Source organism: Solanum tuberosum, unplaced genomic scaffold, assembly GCF_000226075.1.
Source record: "Solanum tuberosum cultivar DM 1-3 516 R44 unplaced genomic scaffold, SolTub_3.0 scf00154, whole genome shotgun sequence".
Lineage (NCBI taxonomy): Eukaryota > Viridiplantae > Streptophyta > Magnoliopsida > Solanales > Solanaceae > Solanum > Solanum tuberosum.
This window is the reverse complement of record NW_006239079.1, coordinates 1,092,452-1,108,957: the sequence shown is the minus strand read 5'-3', so window position 1 is coordinate 1,108,957 and position 16,506 is coordinate 1,092,452. Positions and strand designations below refer to the sequence as shown.

Genomic DNA, 16,506 nt, shown 5'->3' with positions numbered 1-16,506 from the left:
TCTTTTTCTTTTAGTTTATACAAATGAAATTTAAAAAGCTTGGTATCTCTTTCATTCTGTTTTTCCATTTCTAATCAAGTTTCTAAGTAAAGTTATATGCCAAAAATCATAAGTTAGAAGTCTTAATTTATAACTTTTGACTTATTTTTATTATTTTTGCTTATAACCAAGTACTTAACAATACTTTTTTCTTTTATTTAAACACCGTAAAAGTGCTTAATAATTATTTTAACTTAAAAACACTTAAAATAAAATCAATCTAAACAGACTCTTGGTATGTTCCATTTGGTTAAGTTGTTAAAAGAGTGTGGAACGATGAAGTAACATCACAAAAATGCTGATCAATTAGCTGACAGAAAATGAAAACAAGTAAGTAAACCGATGATTAAGAGTGTTGGACAAAAATTGAAAGAGAAAAAAGAACAAGTGATAAACAGATGAGTGGAGATCAGTAGTCTTGGACTTTCGGCTAGCCGTGCCGCATCAAAAAATATTATTATGGCTGGCAAAAACTTGATTCGCTTACCAATTGCTCCTTTGTCCTACTCACACGATCGGATTTAGAATTTCTAGAATATAAATGACAAATATATATATAAAATATCTAGTCATTGATTCACGTATACCATAACTTACCCTCTACATACAGTACCTTTTTTTTTGGGCCCTTTAACGGGCCTTTTTATAAATGGCCGGTTTTGGGTCCTTATCTATCTGTCCAAAAAGTTGTTTCATCAATTGTCTCTGCTTATGACTTGTCCATCATCTCTTTGCAGTTTTTGGCTCCCTTGTTAGTTAATTCTACAACATTCTCGTGTGTTACTATACTACTCTAACTGAACTAGTCGTCATAAAATAAGTTATAATTTATTCAAATTTTTTTTTATATATATAGAAAGTTGAACATTTGTCTTAAAAAGGGACAAATATGCTAAACCACCTAAATAAAAAAAAGCCCCTAAAATCTTAGTTGAAACAAAATTGGAATTCCACTGTATATAATGTTGTAGGCCGGTAAAAGTTTAGAAAGAAACAAAGTATGTTGAGACAAAAATCAGCCCCGATAAGTCCTTATATAAACCCCCATCACTTGTTGGCCTTTAAATGTGCACAAAAACTTCTTCCTCGTTCGTTCCCTCATTATAAACTCTATTATCTCTTTCTCTCTTGAAGAGAAAAATGTGTAAGCCGACAAGTCCACCATTCACCTGCAAATGCGATGCATATGCAGAAAATAATTTCGTCTCCATTAAAGTTGCTGAAGAATCCGACATGTCTACCCCTTTGATACCTAAAAGCCCAACAAACGACACTTACCCCCACATAACCAACAAGAAAATAACTTCTCTTGTCTTCAATGAAGCTAAATCCATTGCTAATATCGCTTTTCCTATGATTCTTACAGGCCTTTTGCTTTACTCTCGCTCTATGATCTCTATGCTTTTTCTTGGCCGTCTCGGCGGTTTGGCTCTTGCTGGCGGATCTCTTGCAATTGGGTTTGCTAACATTACTGGATATTCAATTTTATCTGGTTTAGCCATGGGGATGGAACCCATTTGTGGACAAGCTTTTGGAGCCCAGAAGTATAATCTTCTTGGGCTTACTTTACAGAGAACTGTTCTTTTGCTTTTATTAATTTCATTCCCAATTGCTCTGTTTTGGGTTAATATGAAGACTATTCTGCTTTATTGTGGCCAAGATGAAGATATTGCTACAGAAGCACAATCTTATTTGTTCTATTCACTTCCAGATTTATTCGCGCAATCTTTACTTCATCCGTTGCGTATTTACCTTAGAACTCAATCGATTACTCTGCCTCTGACTTGTTGTGCGATTTTCGCGATTCTTCTGCATATACCCATAAATTTTCTTCTTGTTATTAAGCTTAATTTGGGGGTTAGAGGAGTTGCTATGAGTGGGGTTTGGACAAATTTTAATCTAGTAGGTTCGTTAATTGTATATATTGTTGTTTCTGGTGTTTACAAAAAGACATGGGAGAGATTGTCAATGGAGTGTCTCAAAGGATGGAAATCGCTTTTGAATTTAGCGATCCCAAGCTGCATTTCAGTCTGTTTGGAATGGTGGTGGTATGAGATCATGATTTTGCTATGTGGGTTGTTGATTAACCCGAAAGCAACGGTTGCTTCGATGGGCATTTTGATTCAGACGACTTCATTAATTTACATTTTTCCATCATCTCTTAGTTTCAGTGTATCAACTAGAGTTGGGAATGAGCTTGGAGCAAGGAGACCAGGTAAAGCGAAGGTAGCTGCCATTGTAGGCCTTGCTGGTAGCTTCATTTTGGGTTTTACAGCTCTATTTTTCGCGGTGACGGTGAGGAACGTTTGGGCCAAGATGTTTACTAATGACAAAGAGATATTGGCGTTAACATCAGTTGTTTTACCAATAATTGGGCTTTGTGAATTGGGAAACTGCCCACAAACAACTGGCTGTGGGGTTTTGCGAGGAACAGCGAGGCCTAAAGTTGGGGCAAATATAAATTTAGGATGCTTTTATATCGTTGGTATGCCAGTAGCAGTGGGGCTAAGTTTTTATATGGGATTTGATTTTCAAGGATTATGGATCGGACTATTGGCCGCACAAGCCTCTTGTATGCTCACTATGTTGCTTGTTCTGCTTCATACAGATTGGGAATTCGAAGCAATCAGAGCCAAACAACTAACAGGAACTACCATTCTCGATGAAACGAAAGAAACAATTCAAGAAAATACTAGTAGTAATAAGCAACTCAATGAGAATTTTTTATGTTAACAATTTTAATCTTTAATTTTTCTGTATAGAGGGGAGGGGGCAGGGGTGCATTCATAGGCTGAAAATGAAGCAAACTCTTTTGGTAATTCTGGTGAGGTTCAAAATGGGAATATCACAGGATATGACAAGAGATTGTAGCTGGAAAAACCAGCAAGAAGAAAAGGTGCAGTTTGTACTCTAGCTAAGAAAATTACTACTCCATCAAATTTTGTTCATTTGCTGATTCTACTATCACATGTTCCCTCTTTTTAATTATTTGCATAGATAACAAATTAAATAAGGTAAAAACAATTAAGAAGATGCCTCCAAAATTAGTTATGTGTGTTTCATGTTGTCCTGCATGCATGGACTAGCTAGGATAAACTTTATTCAATTATTATTATTAAAAAAAATAAAAATCCTAGGTGGCCAAACAACTTCATACAAAGAGAACTAAGAGAGTTGTACAAAAATGTTACATTAACTAGTTATATGGTGAAAATTATAATTGTTTAATTTAGATTTTAGACTAATATTAGCACCCTGCTGTTGCATCCATACAGTTGTTTGCAATTATCAGGTATATGTAAATAATAATAATAATAATAATAATAATTCTATGATCACTATTTTCAACTTGAAGAATTCTCAATTTTTAAAATTTGCTTATATTAGATTTGCCAAAACTTGAGTTGGTAACAATATGAACAATTATTTGAAATGATATAAAATATGAGTGCTCTATGGATTTCAGAAAAGTAAAGTCCCGCAGCATATTATCATTGTCGTATTTCATCACGCTTACCGCGTATTACGCTATGCCAAAATAGAAAACTACAAATTAGCATTTGGATTTTGCACCCATTAGCTTTTGCGCACAGTTTATTTGTGTTCCAAAATTTATTAAATATTTAATTTAAAATTCGATTTTTAGTATTTGAAATCATTATTCTAAAATTCAAAATCATTTATAAAATTGAAATCATAGCTTCGCGTCTAATTTATATAACTTGAAATAGTATGACTCAGATGGATAGACAGACTAGATTGAGGTGCGTAAAACAGAAACCGCAAATACCGTTAAAAAGGGAATATGATGCTCAAAGCATATAAACTTTGATAAAACTGGATGGATGTGTTTTTTTTTTTTTTCAGCACTACTAAAAAAAAATAATACTAAAATTAACTACGAACTTCATCTCTGATTCATCGCTATTTAATCGGAACTAACGACAATACTTTTGTTGCTAAGTAGGATTTTACCATTTAGCGATAAAATTTGTCCGTCGCTAAATCTAGTTATTTTTTAATAGGGAAGGTACATAAAGAGAAGCAGGGGAGCACGGGACACATGGGAGACGCATTATAATTTTAGGCAAATGCAAATGCAAATGCTCCTATAATTATGTATGCAAGCTGCAACATCAACTAATAAACTAAGCATATATTATAATTATTATATATATATATATATATATGTGCCAATATTGCTGCTGCTAGTCAATCTCTTTCAATATCCTTTTTTTCCCATACTTTGATAAAGATTTATAACTTGTCCATGTCAAGTTTTATATTTCTGCTTGGTTGGGGGGATCTTCCTCAACATGCATAGTTTCTACAGAGCATAAGATTTTGAAATTTAATTATATATATTGATAAAGATTTTTTATTTTTTTTACATTGTTAGATGTACTTTATTATATAATAACAGGTAATATATATGTAGCTTCTACAGAATAAATGATTTTTACCCTTTAGTAAAATCCCTATCTAATAATGTGCTTTTTTTGGGTTATTTATTCTGCTTAAACCAACTAATTTGCTTCTTCTTTTTTCTCTAAAGAGAGGCAAAAAGATTCTGAAATAAGGTAATAAATTTAAGGGTATGTAGAAAAATATTTTTTCGATATGATTTTCAAGAAAATAAATTAATTTAACTTATTTTCTTGTATTCGATATTATATTAATAATATAACTAATGTATATAAATAAAAATATTTATTTATAATTTGAACACATATTATGAAAATATGAGTGTAAGCATAGGAGTGTTATTCATGACTTTATTTATTTTTTTACTTTTCAAAGTTATTTTCCACATTTAAAAAGAAAAAATTATTTTAAATTACTTATCTACGTACATGTACTATCATTTGACCTTTATTTTTCCCCAATATATAATAGATTAAAGACTGACCCCACATAAACTCAGAACACTCTGCCATTAGCAAGTGGTTAATAATTAATTAATCAAATTATAAGGTCAGATAGATAGATGAATCATGCAACTTATTCATTTCTTAATTTAATTAACACCTAATTACTTTTTTTTTCCAAATGATATTATTAGGGAAAACAAACCTGCAGAACTATGTACTACCTCTAAATTAAAATGGAAAACGTGATGAGTATTTTATCTTTTTTTATCAGAGTATATATTAAACAAATGATTAAACAATAGTGTACGTATCTAAATTTGTTTAATTCCATGCAGGAGAATCAGAATCCACCAGATTTAACTTATAAATATAAAATGTTTATGAAAAGATAGTATATAATTTAGCCTTAAGCCTATACCAAAAGGTGAGATCCCTTTAATGTTCCAAAGAATCAAGAAAAAAAAAGATTTATTAATGTAAGTTAATGACATTACATTACACTCTAATCACTTAATTATTGGACTGTAATTTAGGATTAAAATTTTATTTTGATTAAAATAATTATAATTAGCATAAAAAAATAGAGATTATAATTAATACCTGTTACCACATTCATGCATTGTTGAGTTGTCCTATGTATAAATTTACATGCATAAACACGCTTTGTTTGAGTAGACGTAGTTGAAAAATAGACAGTTGGAGTAACTGTACAAAGAAAAAATAATATTAATAATTATAATAGTAGCTTTAATTAATTTTCAACAAATAAATATATTCATAAAATACAACAATTAATAATCATGCTTACTTAAGGGATAACATTAAATAATAATTAAAGGGGCCTGAATTGTTTTCTAAGGCAAGGCCTAGCTCTCTCTGGATCATCAATATTAATTCCCACCTACAAAATATTCAAATGTTTTCTAAATCCTCACAAGTCTCTTTGGCAATAAATACTGAGGCAGATTCAAAAATTTAGTTATGAGTTTTGGATATTAATTTCTGAATAAACTATTCATATATATATATAGTCTGATAAAAAATTAAGTTTGACCTTATCCGAATAATTATATAATTATAATGCTGGCTCCGCCGCTAAATAGATCTATTTGTAACTACTCATGCCCAGTTGTGAAAACATTAAGTCAACAAAATGTTGAATATTTAATATATGCTAGACTAGAATTACGAAACATAAGAATATAGCTAAAAATAGATTCTCAATCAACATTAGGAAATTGCAACTATAAGGGAAAAAAAAAACGAAAGTTTAGATGGATTTGATGATACGTATAGAACCGCCCACAAGTTTTAGCATTTTCAAGTAATTAAATATGAGAATTTAATATTAGTGAAGAGATAAGGAGACAAACTGGCTAGATCAATTATATTAGATGCTTAATTTAGAGAGGGGAAATTGTAATTTTTTTTTAATTATTATTATTATCTCAGCAACCTTCAAGAGCAGGACTGAATTATGATCATCCTTATCATGATATATACTACTAATAATTAATAATTATTCTGCTAATCATTTTTATGACCCTTGGCTCTTCAAGGTTTTTGCGACCCTTTGCTAATTACAATTACACGTCTCCTAATCATTCTTTGATGAAATACAGGATGAATAAGAAACATAAAAATATACATATCAATATTTCATTATATTATATAGTAAATTGCATTCCAAAATAAAGATAATTAATTAATTTGACAACGCTATAGATTCAACCCCCCCTACCCCCCACCCCCCGGCATTAGCTTAAGTTTTTGTTGGGCTGTTTTTGCAAAAAATATGACGTTAATTAAAAGCATTTGCCCCACAAGCACAATTATATATGTATAAAATCTAATCTTGGTAAGCCCCCCCTTCTACCAAAAAAAGAAAAAAAATTAACCGAAAAAGAAGAAGAAGATAGATGATGTTATAATTGTGGCACGTTGTGTTCAAAATATCAAGATATATTTAATATATAAGAACAATAAATACAATGTAATTTTATAAGTAGGATCTAAAAGAGATAGAGTAAAAAAGATATGGAGATGTCATAGTTGTGTGGCACCCTTGTGTTCGAAATATCAAGGTATAAAATGATAACAATATATTTAGTGTAATTTTAGAAATAGGAACTGAGAAGGATAAATATATAGACAAAGATTTTCCTTGCCTTTATTAGATAGGGAGGTTGTTTTTGATAAACCTTTGACTAAAGTTCGAAATATCAAGATATAGACAAATACTAGAGATATAGGAAATTCCAATATACAAATATATACAATTAGACATAAGAAATCACAAAGCAAATTTAAGTGACATTTTAGTTAAACTTTTTAAAAAACTCGAATAATTATTTATTGCAAACTGATCAATTTTTTAAAATTGTCACACCTAAGTACTTAGAAAAGAAAAACATGTAGAAGACTTATCTCGAATTAACCGTACATAAAGATAACTCGATTTCCTTCGATCTCCATGAGTGGTCCTGAAAGGGAATGAATGATAAAAATAGCACGTCGTAGCAATGGAAAATTTTGAAATTCCCGATCGATACAAAGTACTCTAGCCGGGATAAAAATGGCTATGTAAAAAAAAAATACAATAAATTGCTCAAAAACACACTTAGCTTTAATTAAGAGTAGTAGAAGAGTATTTATGAACACACTCTTAATTTGATAGTCTTACCATTAATCAACAAGTGTTCAAATTAGTAATGGCTTAATCTCCGTATTTGAATAGGAACAATGCAAGTGATTTTAGTTTTTGATATAAGAGAAAGGACACAAATTAAGCAAGTTGTCATATTGCTTCAAATTAAAATACCCCTTTTCACATGAAAATTCAATTTCCAAGTTCATTTTTTTGGTTAATATTTCCTTTTCCTGTTCTTTAGTGAAGCAAAAAGACAATTTGAATATTAAGGAAGCTAGTGGATAATTATTAATTAAAATAAAACTCAGTGCCATAATTGGGCAGACGGCCTTGCGAGGAACTCTTTAGATCTATTATTTCTTCGTCTATATTTGACTTGACATACCTTTAAGAAATAATAATAAGTAAAATGATAATTTTACTATATCAATTGTTATTATTATAAATCATCATACTCAATGAGAAATGATTGAAAATATTTAGTACTTAGTTAATAATGAGGTAAAATAGATATAAAATGATCAATTATTTTTTTATTTTTTTCCAACTGAACAAGTAAAAATAAACATCTAATTAGTTAATGGACAAAGTAAAAATGGACGGAGAGAGTATTCTTTTTTTTTCTTTTTTAAGGTCAAAGGGAGTATGCAACATTTTATCTTTGATCCAGTCTGGACTTATAAAATGTTGACCCCAATGGACTCATTGATCAAATATGTGGGTCAAACATATTAAAAAATTTAGCAATTTGCAAGAGATTGAGTTGATTCAAGTACATTTTAAAAATGAATTCATCCCTTTTTTTATATTGATCTTGGGGGAATAGCCAATTATCTAGACATTAAACGAAAGGGAGATGTGTTGGATATATAATTTTAAAATGTTCGATCTTCAAAAAAATAACAAAATATGTGTTGACTTTGAGGGTTTTCTGTTAATGTTTGGGGACCGTACGGGGCTTCGAAAGGCTACATAATTTTGCCATGTTGGGGTTTCAATCAAGAACACTATTATATTAATTCTACTGATCAACTAATTGATACTGACTAATATTTACTTCAGTACTCATTTTCTTTAAAAATACTGTTTACTTTCTTTTTTATTAAGGGAATCGAGAACATTGAATATTCTATATACCTAATGTATATATGAACTCGTGTTGTGATGGGATAAACAAGATCTTTTAATTAACCTTAATCACAAGTGAAATTTGGATTTTAGGAATAGAAAAGAATCCTGAAGAAAGTGTTTTTCCGCTCAATGAATCTTATGAACACGAATCTGAATTAAGTTAGAGCCTCAAAGTGAATATTAAATATCGAGTGATGGTAAAATAGACTTGATATCATGGTTATATGTTTATGTTTGTGGATATGACCAGGGGCGTAGCTAAACTCATGTCTTCGTCGGAAAATTATATCGTATATGTTAACTCCTGTATTCAGATTAGAAAACCAAAAATAATAAAAGATGAAAAGAAAAACACAAAGAACTATCCGAGTCCACAGAACCCACTGTGTGTCTTTAAGAAATTTAATCCCCTCAAGTACCCGAAGTTGCAGATTAATTCCTCCCAAGATAAAACGGATTAACCATTAAAGAAGTAGTGGTACCTCAAACTTCGATAATTTCAACAAACTCAAAATGACAGCAACGAATCACACACAAAAAATCCCAAAGGATATTTACAAAGACTACTAAAAAAGAGCACGGACTTGGCTTGGTGTCGGGAATGGAAGAACAGCAAGAGACAGGGCTAATCGTTGGTTTTGTCTACTATATTAATTAGAATTATGATTGATATCCTCGAGGCGCTTTTCCTTAAGAGACGGGATAAGAAAGAGAGAGAGCTCGTGGCTGTATATTTTTTATCAAATTGATTCCTAACAGGAACAGGATTGGCAAATGTCACTGTGCGTAACACATTTAATTGGAAGTGGAATGAAGATAATGCGCTTTACTCTTTCATTTGTAGCTGGATTAGTCCTTTGGTTGGGCTAACTTGAATCAGTTTAGTTTTTCACTAAGCCTCATCTGAGTGCTATATACTATTAGCTCCTTGATTACTTATCAAATAAAATGAACATTTTTGAATCACCGCCTACGGCCCCTCGATCTTATTAGCTTAGTAGCAGCCGTGGAAGTTATAGTAGTTCTAGCAGAGTAAGCTAGAAGATGACCAATCTCCCCATCATGATTCATGATTGGTGGCGACTCGGATGGCATCTGATTAACTAGCGCAGGAGAGTGAGTTCCCGCAGGTCATTTTTTTCTCTTATGAGGCAAGTCTTTTAGAGCACAAGAACGACTTAGAATCGGTACCGCCATCCGAACAGATGCAGCTAACCAACGGGCAAGCAGGTTCCGCGGGTTAGGAGGCTGCCTTTAAGTGATAGGGGGGCCCTCATTTCATACAAAGGAAAGCAGAAGGATGGGACTGTCGTGTCGATCACATTCGATTGAGAGTTCTCACCTCTTTGAGCTTAGGTCAGCAAGAAGTCATCCCCGAGGAAAGAATGAGTCTTCGGCGAGCCGGTACCCACTACCTGTTCCAGAAACCTCTTTTCTCATAGCTCATAGGTAAGTGTGAAATTAGCCAGTTGTTCCTCTCTCGTTGGTCGAGCTACTTTGTTCCTCAAATAAGTCGGATTCGGGAGCCCCTATTAATGAACAGGGGAACGGAACCATAAACTAAGGCGATCAACATTCCTCTTCCGATTCATTGACTATTCTCACCTTCTACCGGTCAAGTTAGTCCGCCCCTCTCCTTTACTGGTGAGCTAGTCCTCGTTCTTTATTGATCGAATACGAGATCTCGGTATATGATTATTTAAGGTGTGGGGAGGGAAAGTTTCACATAAGTTTCCCCATTCCCGAGTGACATAAGGGAAAAGGGGTCTTTCACAATTTGGTTTGGACCCGGCCTGTACTTTTAGTGAGCAACCAAACCTCTCTTCTATACCCGGGGAGTTACGTTAGCGCTTAAGAATCTTTCTTTCGTAGGTGAATCTCGATGTCTATTCCTAGCTAATCAAGAAAGGGTTGTCCTCCCTCTCAATCAATGCTGTTCTCCCTCTATTTCCTTCTTCCGGTGGTTGAGCGAGTCCGTTCTTCGTCCTTTTCAGACGTTAGCGCTTGGTTGTTGCCAAACAAACCCAGTTCCGGTGGACGGGGGAAGAAGAGGAATCAAAATCAGAATCGGAATCTTGTTCTGAGAAAGGGTATGTTGCAGGGGAATCTGGCCCAGTTAATTAATCGGGTTTTAGAGAACACGGCCCAAGCCGAAGTCGGTTTCAGACTACTATCCGGCCCTAGCTGAATGGTTTGATTTTTCAACGAAAGATGGGTTTGAAAACAGGTACCAAATTGTCTTGATAAGGTGGGGATGGTTCTGCCCCTTTCCCCAGGAAATTGCTCTGATTGACCGAGATCTCGTGTTCTTTCAAGAGTGATATGACACCATGCTAGTCGGACGGGAAGTAAGGCTTAGGTAGGGCGCCTAGTCGGAAAAGCCGTAATCAGGTTACCCGAGATAGAATAGGGCTCAGTGCAATAGTAAATCTAGTAAATATAATAAGAGAAGAATTAGCGTAAGAAAAGCCTAGCCTTTCCCTTACCGACGAGTGAGTACCCTTTTTTCTCTTTTTAGTTGAGTTGGTGTTCAATGTGCCCCGTGGGTACAAACAAGATTGAAAGGGTCAACAATCCCTTACTTTAGTAAGCAACCTCAGTTCCCTTACTTGTTAAAGTAAGCAAGTCAACTCTCTTACTTGTTCTTGTAAGCTATTTCTTTCCCGTACTTTAGTAAGTAAGCATGTAAACGACCATCTCTCCGCAGATAAAAGACTAGAGTAGGCCCCATAGAGATGTTGACATCTGGGTTCACTGATCTTGAAAAACTAACGGAGATAAGGTCGATAGCTTGCTTTCTCGTGAAAGTACGGAAGAAGGTCGCTGAGGTAGAGTCCATAGGCAAACTTCTTAGGATGTCTTTGCCCCGTTCCCGGTTCCTTTTGAAGACCCATAGTAGCCGCAAAGCACCATTCTGCGCACTCAGAATAAAAGAGTGAATTTCCACAATGAGTTTCAAAGTGTCTATGAACATGAAAAATCTCCTTTCTACAGCTTACAACTTTCATCGCCCTTATATTTAGCTCTCCAAAGAGCAATTCTTCTCAAAAGGTGCTGACCATTCTAAACGTGGCTTCAAAGTTATTCTTTCTAAGCGCGGATTCAGTTGATTAACTGTGCCACCTTCCTTCTACTAGTTGATTTAACCGCATCAACCGCAAAGAAAGTGACGACCTATTCTCTAGCAGCAGCAGGGGCAAGCCTAAACATCTACACCTTCCATGGGAATTTTGGAAGAATTCCATTTCCTTAAGGAATCAGTCCCAAGAGCGGCTACGACTACGAGAGCAGTTACCCTTCTAACCTTAACACCGGTTACGTCCTTCTTCTGTCATCGGGGATGGGAACCTTGGTAGGAATGTTGGAGGGTTCTCGGCAGGTAGGTTTGATGCTAGCCTTGTTGCCTTGGCATTGGCTGATTCAAGACATCCTCGCAAAGGCGCCATCTTTCTTAAGTGACTTTTATAGACCTCTTTTTCTTAAATACGATAATTGGGTTTTTGAGACCACTGCGATAAATGAGCTTTTGAGACTCCGTTTTGTTAACAACAGGTACTCTTTCTGCCTTACTTTAACAAGTAAGCAAGTAAACTACCTTCACGGGTAAGGATCATCTGCCCTATGAAAACTCATAGCCTCGATAGTGGTCTAAGGCAAGAAAGTATGATCCGTCACGTGTGCCAAGGAGATGGCGATTAACATTGAATTCTCTCCTCTTGTTTTAATATGAATTGACTCCGCTTCGGTCACTTTCTTCGTAGGTCCTTAAGCAACTCCTCTTGTCACTAGTCACTATGGCCGAAGGTTAGCAAGCCTGTCTCTTGATATAAATAGTCATTCCTTTCTTTCCTTTGTTAGAGAATCACCTCTCTCTGGTCTGGTAGGAATTCCATCTCTTCTGTAGTCATGCCTGTAGTCAGCCAGGGAGTGAGGAAAGCCGCTTTCAAGCCAGTACGGTACCACTCTCTCCTCAAATCGGATATTGGACCCTGTTATCGAATAGGTTCTTTCAGCTAGGAATGGAGTATAGGTACAAAACCGGTTGAAAGCTCTCCAACGGTAGCTGTCGAACGGTCAAATCGGCTTGTCTTCGGTCTGTCAATGAACTTCCTTCTCGCCCTTGATTACAAAGCACCACAATCTAAAACTGTCAAAAGAAATTGAACATGATTGTTGCAACTGTTCATTCCTTAATTTCACAATCATAGATGTCGTCACACGAGAATAGGTGGAGGACTTATTAAAGGCATATCTGGGGGAGAGAGAAAAAGAACTAGCATAGGGTATGAAATCCTTGTTGATCCTTCTCTCTTCTTGCTCGACGAACCAACTTTAGGCCTTGATTCGTCCTTCGCAAGGAAAGAGCGAGTCGGTTCCCCTTTCTGTCTTTTGGTTGCATAAAGAAAATATATTCAAATTGACAAACCACCAATAGAGTGAGAAAATGGGGGAAAGTGTACATTAGGCCATGTGCAACAAATAAAGTACAAGGATAGCACTGTACCCTCATAGTCCTCAATCTTTGGCACATCTGGATTGGCGGAAACTCACTCGGTCTGCGCGTCTACCAGGGCACCATACTGACTTTTATATTTACGAAATAAGAAGTGCACTCCACTTTATAAAGAGTGAATTATAGTGAATATAATTCACTCTTTCACAACAAAAATATGTAGTCTTATTTTTCTATATTCAACCAAGAAACACCCCTCCACCTGGATTCGAATCCTAATACTATTATTAAATAATAATAAAAGGAATATACCAATATAAGATCTTCTAAATCTTGAGATTGCAATTCGCCCCCTAACTTTGTTCTATTGTATTTGCCTTCTCCTTAATTTCCATAAATGTGGCTAGCTCTTTTGTTTAATTTGTGCTTACGCGTACTTATTTATGCATATAATGACTCTATGAAGAAATATCAGATGGTGTCCTGCTAGGAGGAATGTGAATCCTGAGGAACCACCAGTCCAAGTTGGACCAGAGGGTCCAAATGCACCCGTTGTTCAACCCCCCCCCCTCCTCCCCAAGATGATATCACTACTAAGGAGTTATAGAATGTTATCCAGATGTTGGCACATGTTGTTGAAGCACAAGTTTGTTGCAATAGAGCAGACCGTTATGATGGGGCTAACACTTCCAGAGTTTGAGAGTTTTTAAGGATGAATCCCTGAGTTCACTGGGTCAAACCTCAACGAGGATCCATAAAACTTCATGGATGAGCTTTAGAAGGTATTTGATCATGCATGTTATTGATGTTGAGCGTATAGAGTTGGATACATACCAACTCAAGAATGATGCCAGAATATGGTACAACTAGTGGAACAAGACTAGAGGAGAAGGTGCATCACTCTTTGGCTAGACTATGCTTGAGAATGCTTTCTTGGGGGCACTTCTTTCCCTAAGAGTTAGAGAAGCAAATGTGAGGGAATTCCTCAAGGACTCTATGAGTGTGCAAGAATACAACCTAAAGTTCACCTATCTATCTTGTTATACTCCTAAGATAGTGGCTAATATGAGGGCAGAATGAGTTTGTATGTGTCAGGACTCTCTTGCTATTTAAATAAAGAGAGTAAGCAGAGCTGATAGGGGAAATGGATATAGATAGGCTTATGATTCATGTGCAACAGGTGGAGGAGGATAAGTTAAATGATAGGGAGGAATTTCAAAATAAGAGGGCCAAGACAAAAAATCATGAGTCTGGCTAGGAAAAGACCGAGAATGGGAATCGTTTATCCTTTCAGCAAAGGTAATCTGGATCTGCTCCATCATCTGCTAGTGCGACTGCACCAAAGAATGTGAATGATCACAGGATCCAGAACTCCTCGAATTTTAGAGCTTAGGGTTCTTAGTTGCAGGGCAGTGTGGCACAAGGGTTCACTGGCAACTCACTCTGTGATAAGCGTGGTAATCTTCATTCAGGGAAATGTCGTGTTGGTACTGATGTTTATCAGAAGTATTGAAAAATAGGTCTCTTTTCTAGGTAATGCCCGATGTAGAACCAGGGTAACAGGGGAAGCAGGGCCCAAGCTTCATCGGCACCCCCACCAGGTAGAAATGCACCAAAGGGTACCACTTCAGGAGCATGCAGAGGTTTAAACCATTTATATTTTATCTCCAGTCGTCAGGATCAGGAGAAGTCCTTTCTCTTGATGTGTATTCCTTACTTGATCCAGGTGTGAGTTAATACACATAACCCACTGTGTATCGTTAAGAAACTTAATCCCCTCAAGTACCCGAGGCTGTAGATTAATTCCTCCCAAGATAAAACGGATTAACCTTTAAAGAAGTAGCGGTACCTCAAACTTCGATAATTTCAACGAACTCAAAATGACAGCAACGAATCACACACAGACACGATCGATCGATTTTGTTTTGTAAGAAATGTATGCAAAAGAAGGGAAGAATTCGATGTAGAAAAATGAGATAAAACCTCTCTATTTATAGCCAACAAAGGGTAAAGGTCACAACCCTTTGGAAAGAAGACAACATTTCAGAAAGAAGACAACCTTTTAGAAAAGTCACAACACTTTGAAAAAGGCATAACCTTTCAAACGGTCACAACCCTTTAGAAAGGACACAACCTTTCATAAAGGTTACAACCCTTCGCCATAGTCACAACTCTTCAGGAGAGTCACAACCCTTAATTTCCTGTTCATACCTTTAAAACCCAACAGTATATACAAGTAAAATGATAAACAAAGTGGTTAAATAACATATGTTCATACCTTTAAAACCCAACAATCCCCCACACGAATAGGGAATGACTATTGTTAAAACATATGCATGAAAAACTGTGTGATTCGTAATTAAGGATTGATTGCCTCTGGATAAGTGGGTTTCCCTTTGAACTTTCCGTAGTGAACATATATCGGATATACTCGGTCAATCGGTAGATTTGATATCTTTGAACCGTCGAGCTTTGGTGTATACCTAGACAACATAAGTCACTCAATCAACCATTAAACTGTTTTTGGTTCTCATTGTTTTGTTCGTTTCATGAACACCCTTGACACAACAATATGATGTAGCCCAGTGATTTCAGGCGTCTTAGAAGAGCAACAATATGATGTAACTCAGTGGTTTCAGTTGCCTTAAAGAGCAAATGCATGCAAACTTAAAGTATTCGCGTGTTCGAATCTTACTAGTAGTAGCTCCTTTTTTTTCACTTTTTAAGAAGAGTAGGCTCACTTCAGCACCTGGACACCCTTCGTGAAATTTCTGACTCTGCCACTTGATATGATTTCGATTATGATTAGGATTGGAGCTCAAGAATATAAATATGATGTTATATCACTTGAAATCATATTGCCTTTACTAATGAAAGAAGTAAGTTATTTATAAATTACAAGGCTGAGGCATCAACTAATAGGAAAGCTTCACTCGAGCCCTGAAATACTAAAACTAATAGACATTAACCATGTGGCAATATCGTTAGTGGTGTCAGCTAATGTCCTGGGTGATTTGTACAACAATATCCATGTATCTGTCCTTTTTGTCTCTTTGGCCACGTCACTAGGACACAAATCCTCCATCATATACTCTTCTCTAGAAGGTTAATCTTGTCAACTTCCTGCTTCACTCAAACCTCATCACCACATGCCCTTCATCCCTATTGTCGTGTTCTCTAGCCAATTTACCCAATACAGGTACCACTATTGAAATAATTAGTAAAAGATATTATGCATATGAGGAATAACACGTACTATTGTTCTACAAAAGGATTGTAACATTTTCAAATAAGTGCAATTTCAACGGTTTATGTCCTCTTTAAAAAGAGATGTCAATTACTTCATATTTGTTACTTTTAGT

General features: G+C 35.3%; 1 protein-coding gene across 1 annotated transcript; it reads left to right on the top strand.

The window, feature by feature from the left end:
- Positions 1–1,093: 1,093 nt before the first annotated feature.
- On the top strand, positions 1,094–3,003 carry LOC102587302 (protein DETOXIFICATION 49). The gene has a single exon (XM_006353305.2). It carries the CDS (start codon positions 1,180–1,182, stop codon positions 2,770–2,772), a length of 1,593 nt encoding a protein of 530 aa, XP_006353367.1. The 5' UTR covers positions 1,094–1,179; the 3' UTR covers positions 2,773–3,003.
- Positions 3,004–16,506: the final 13,503 nt, after the last annotated feature.

What these genes read in the sequence shown, in the direction of transcription:
- LOC102587302 (XM_006353305.2), top strand. Translation starts at nt 1,180, where the DNA reads ATGTGTAAGCCGACAAGTCCACCATTCACCTGCAAATGCGATGCATAT.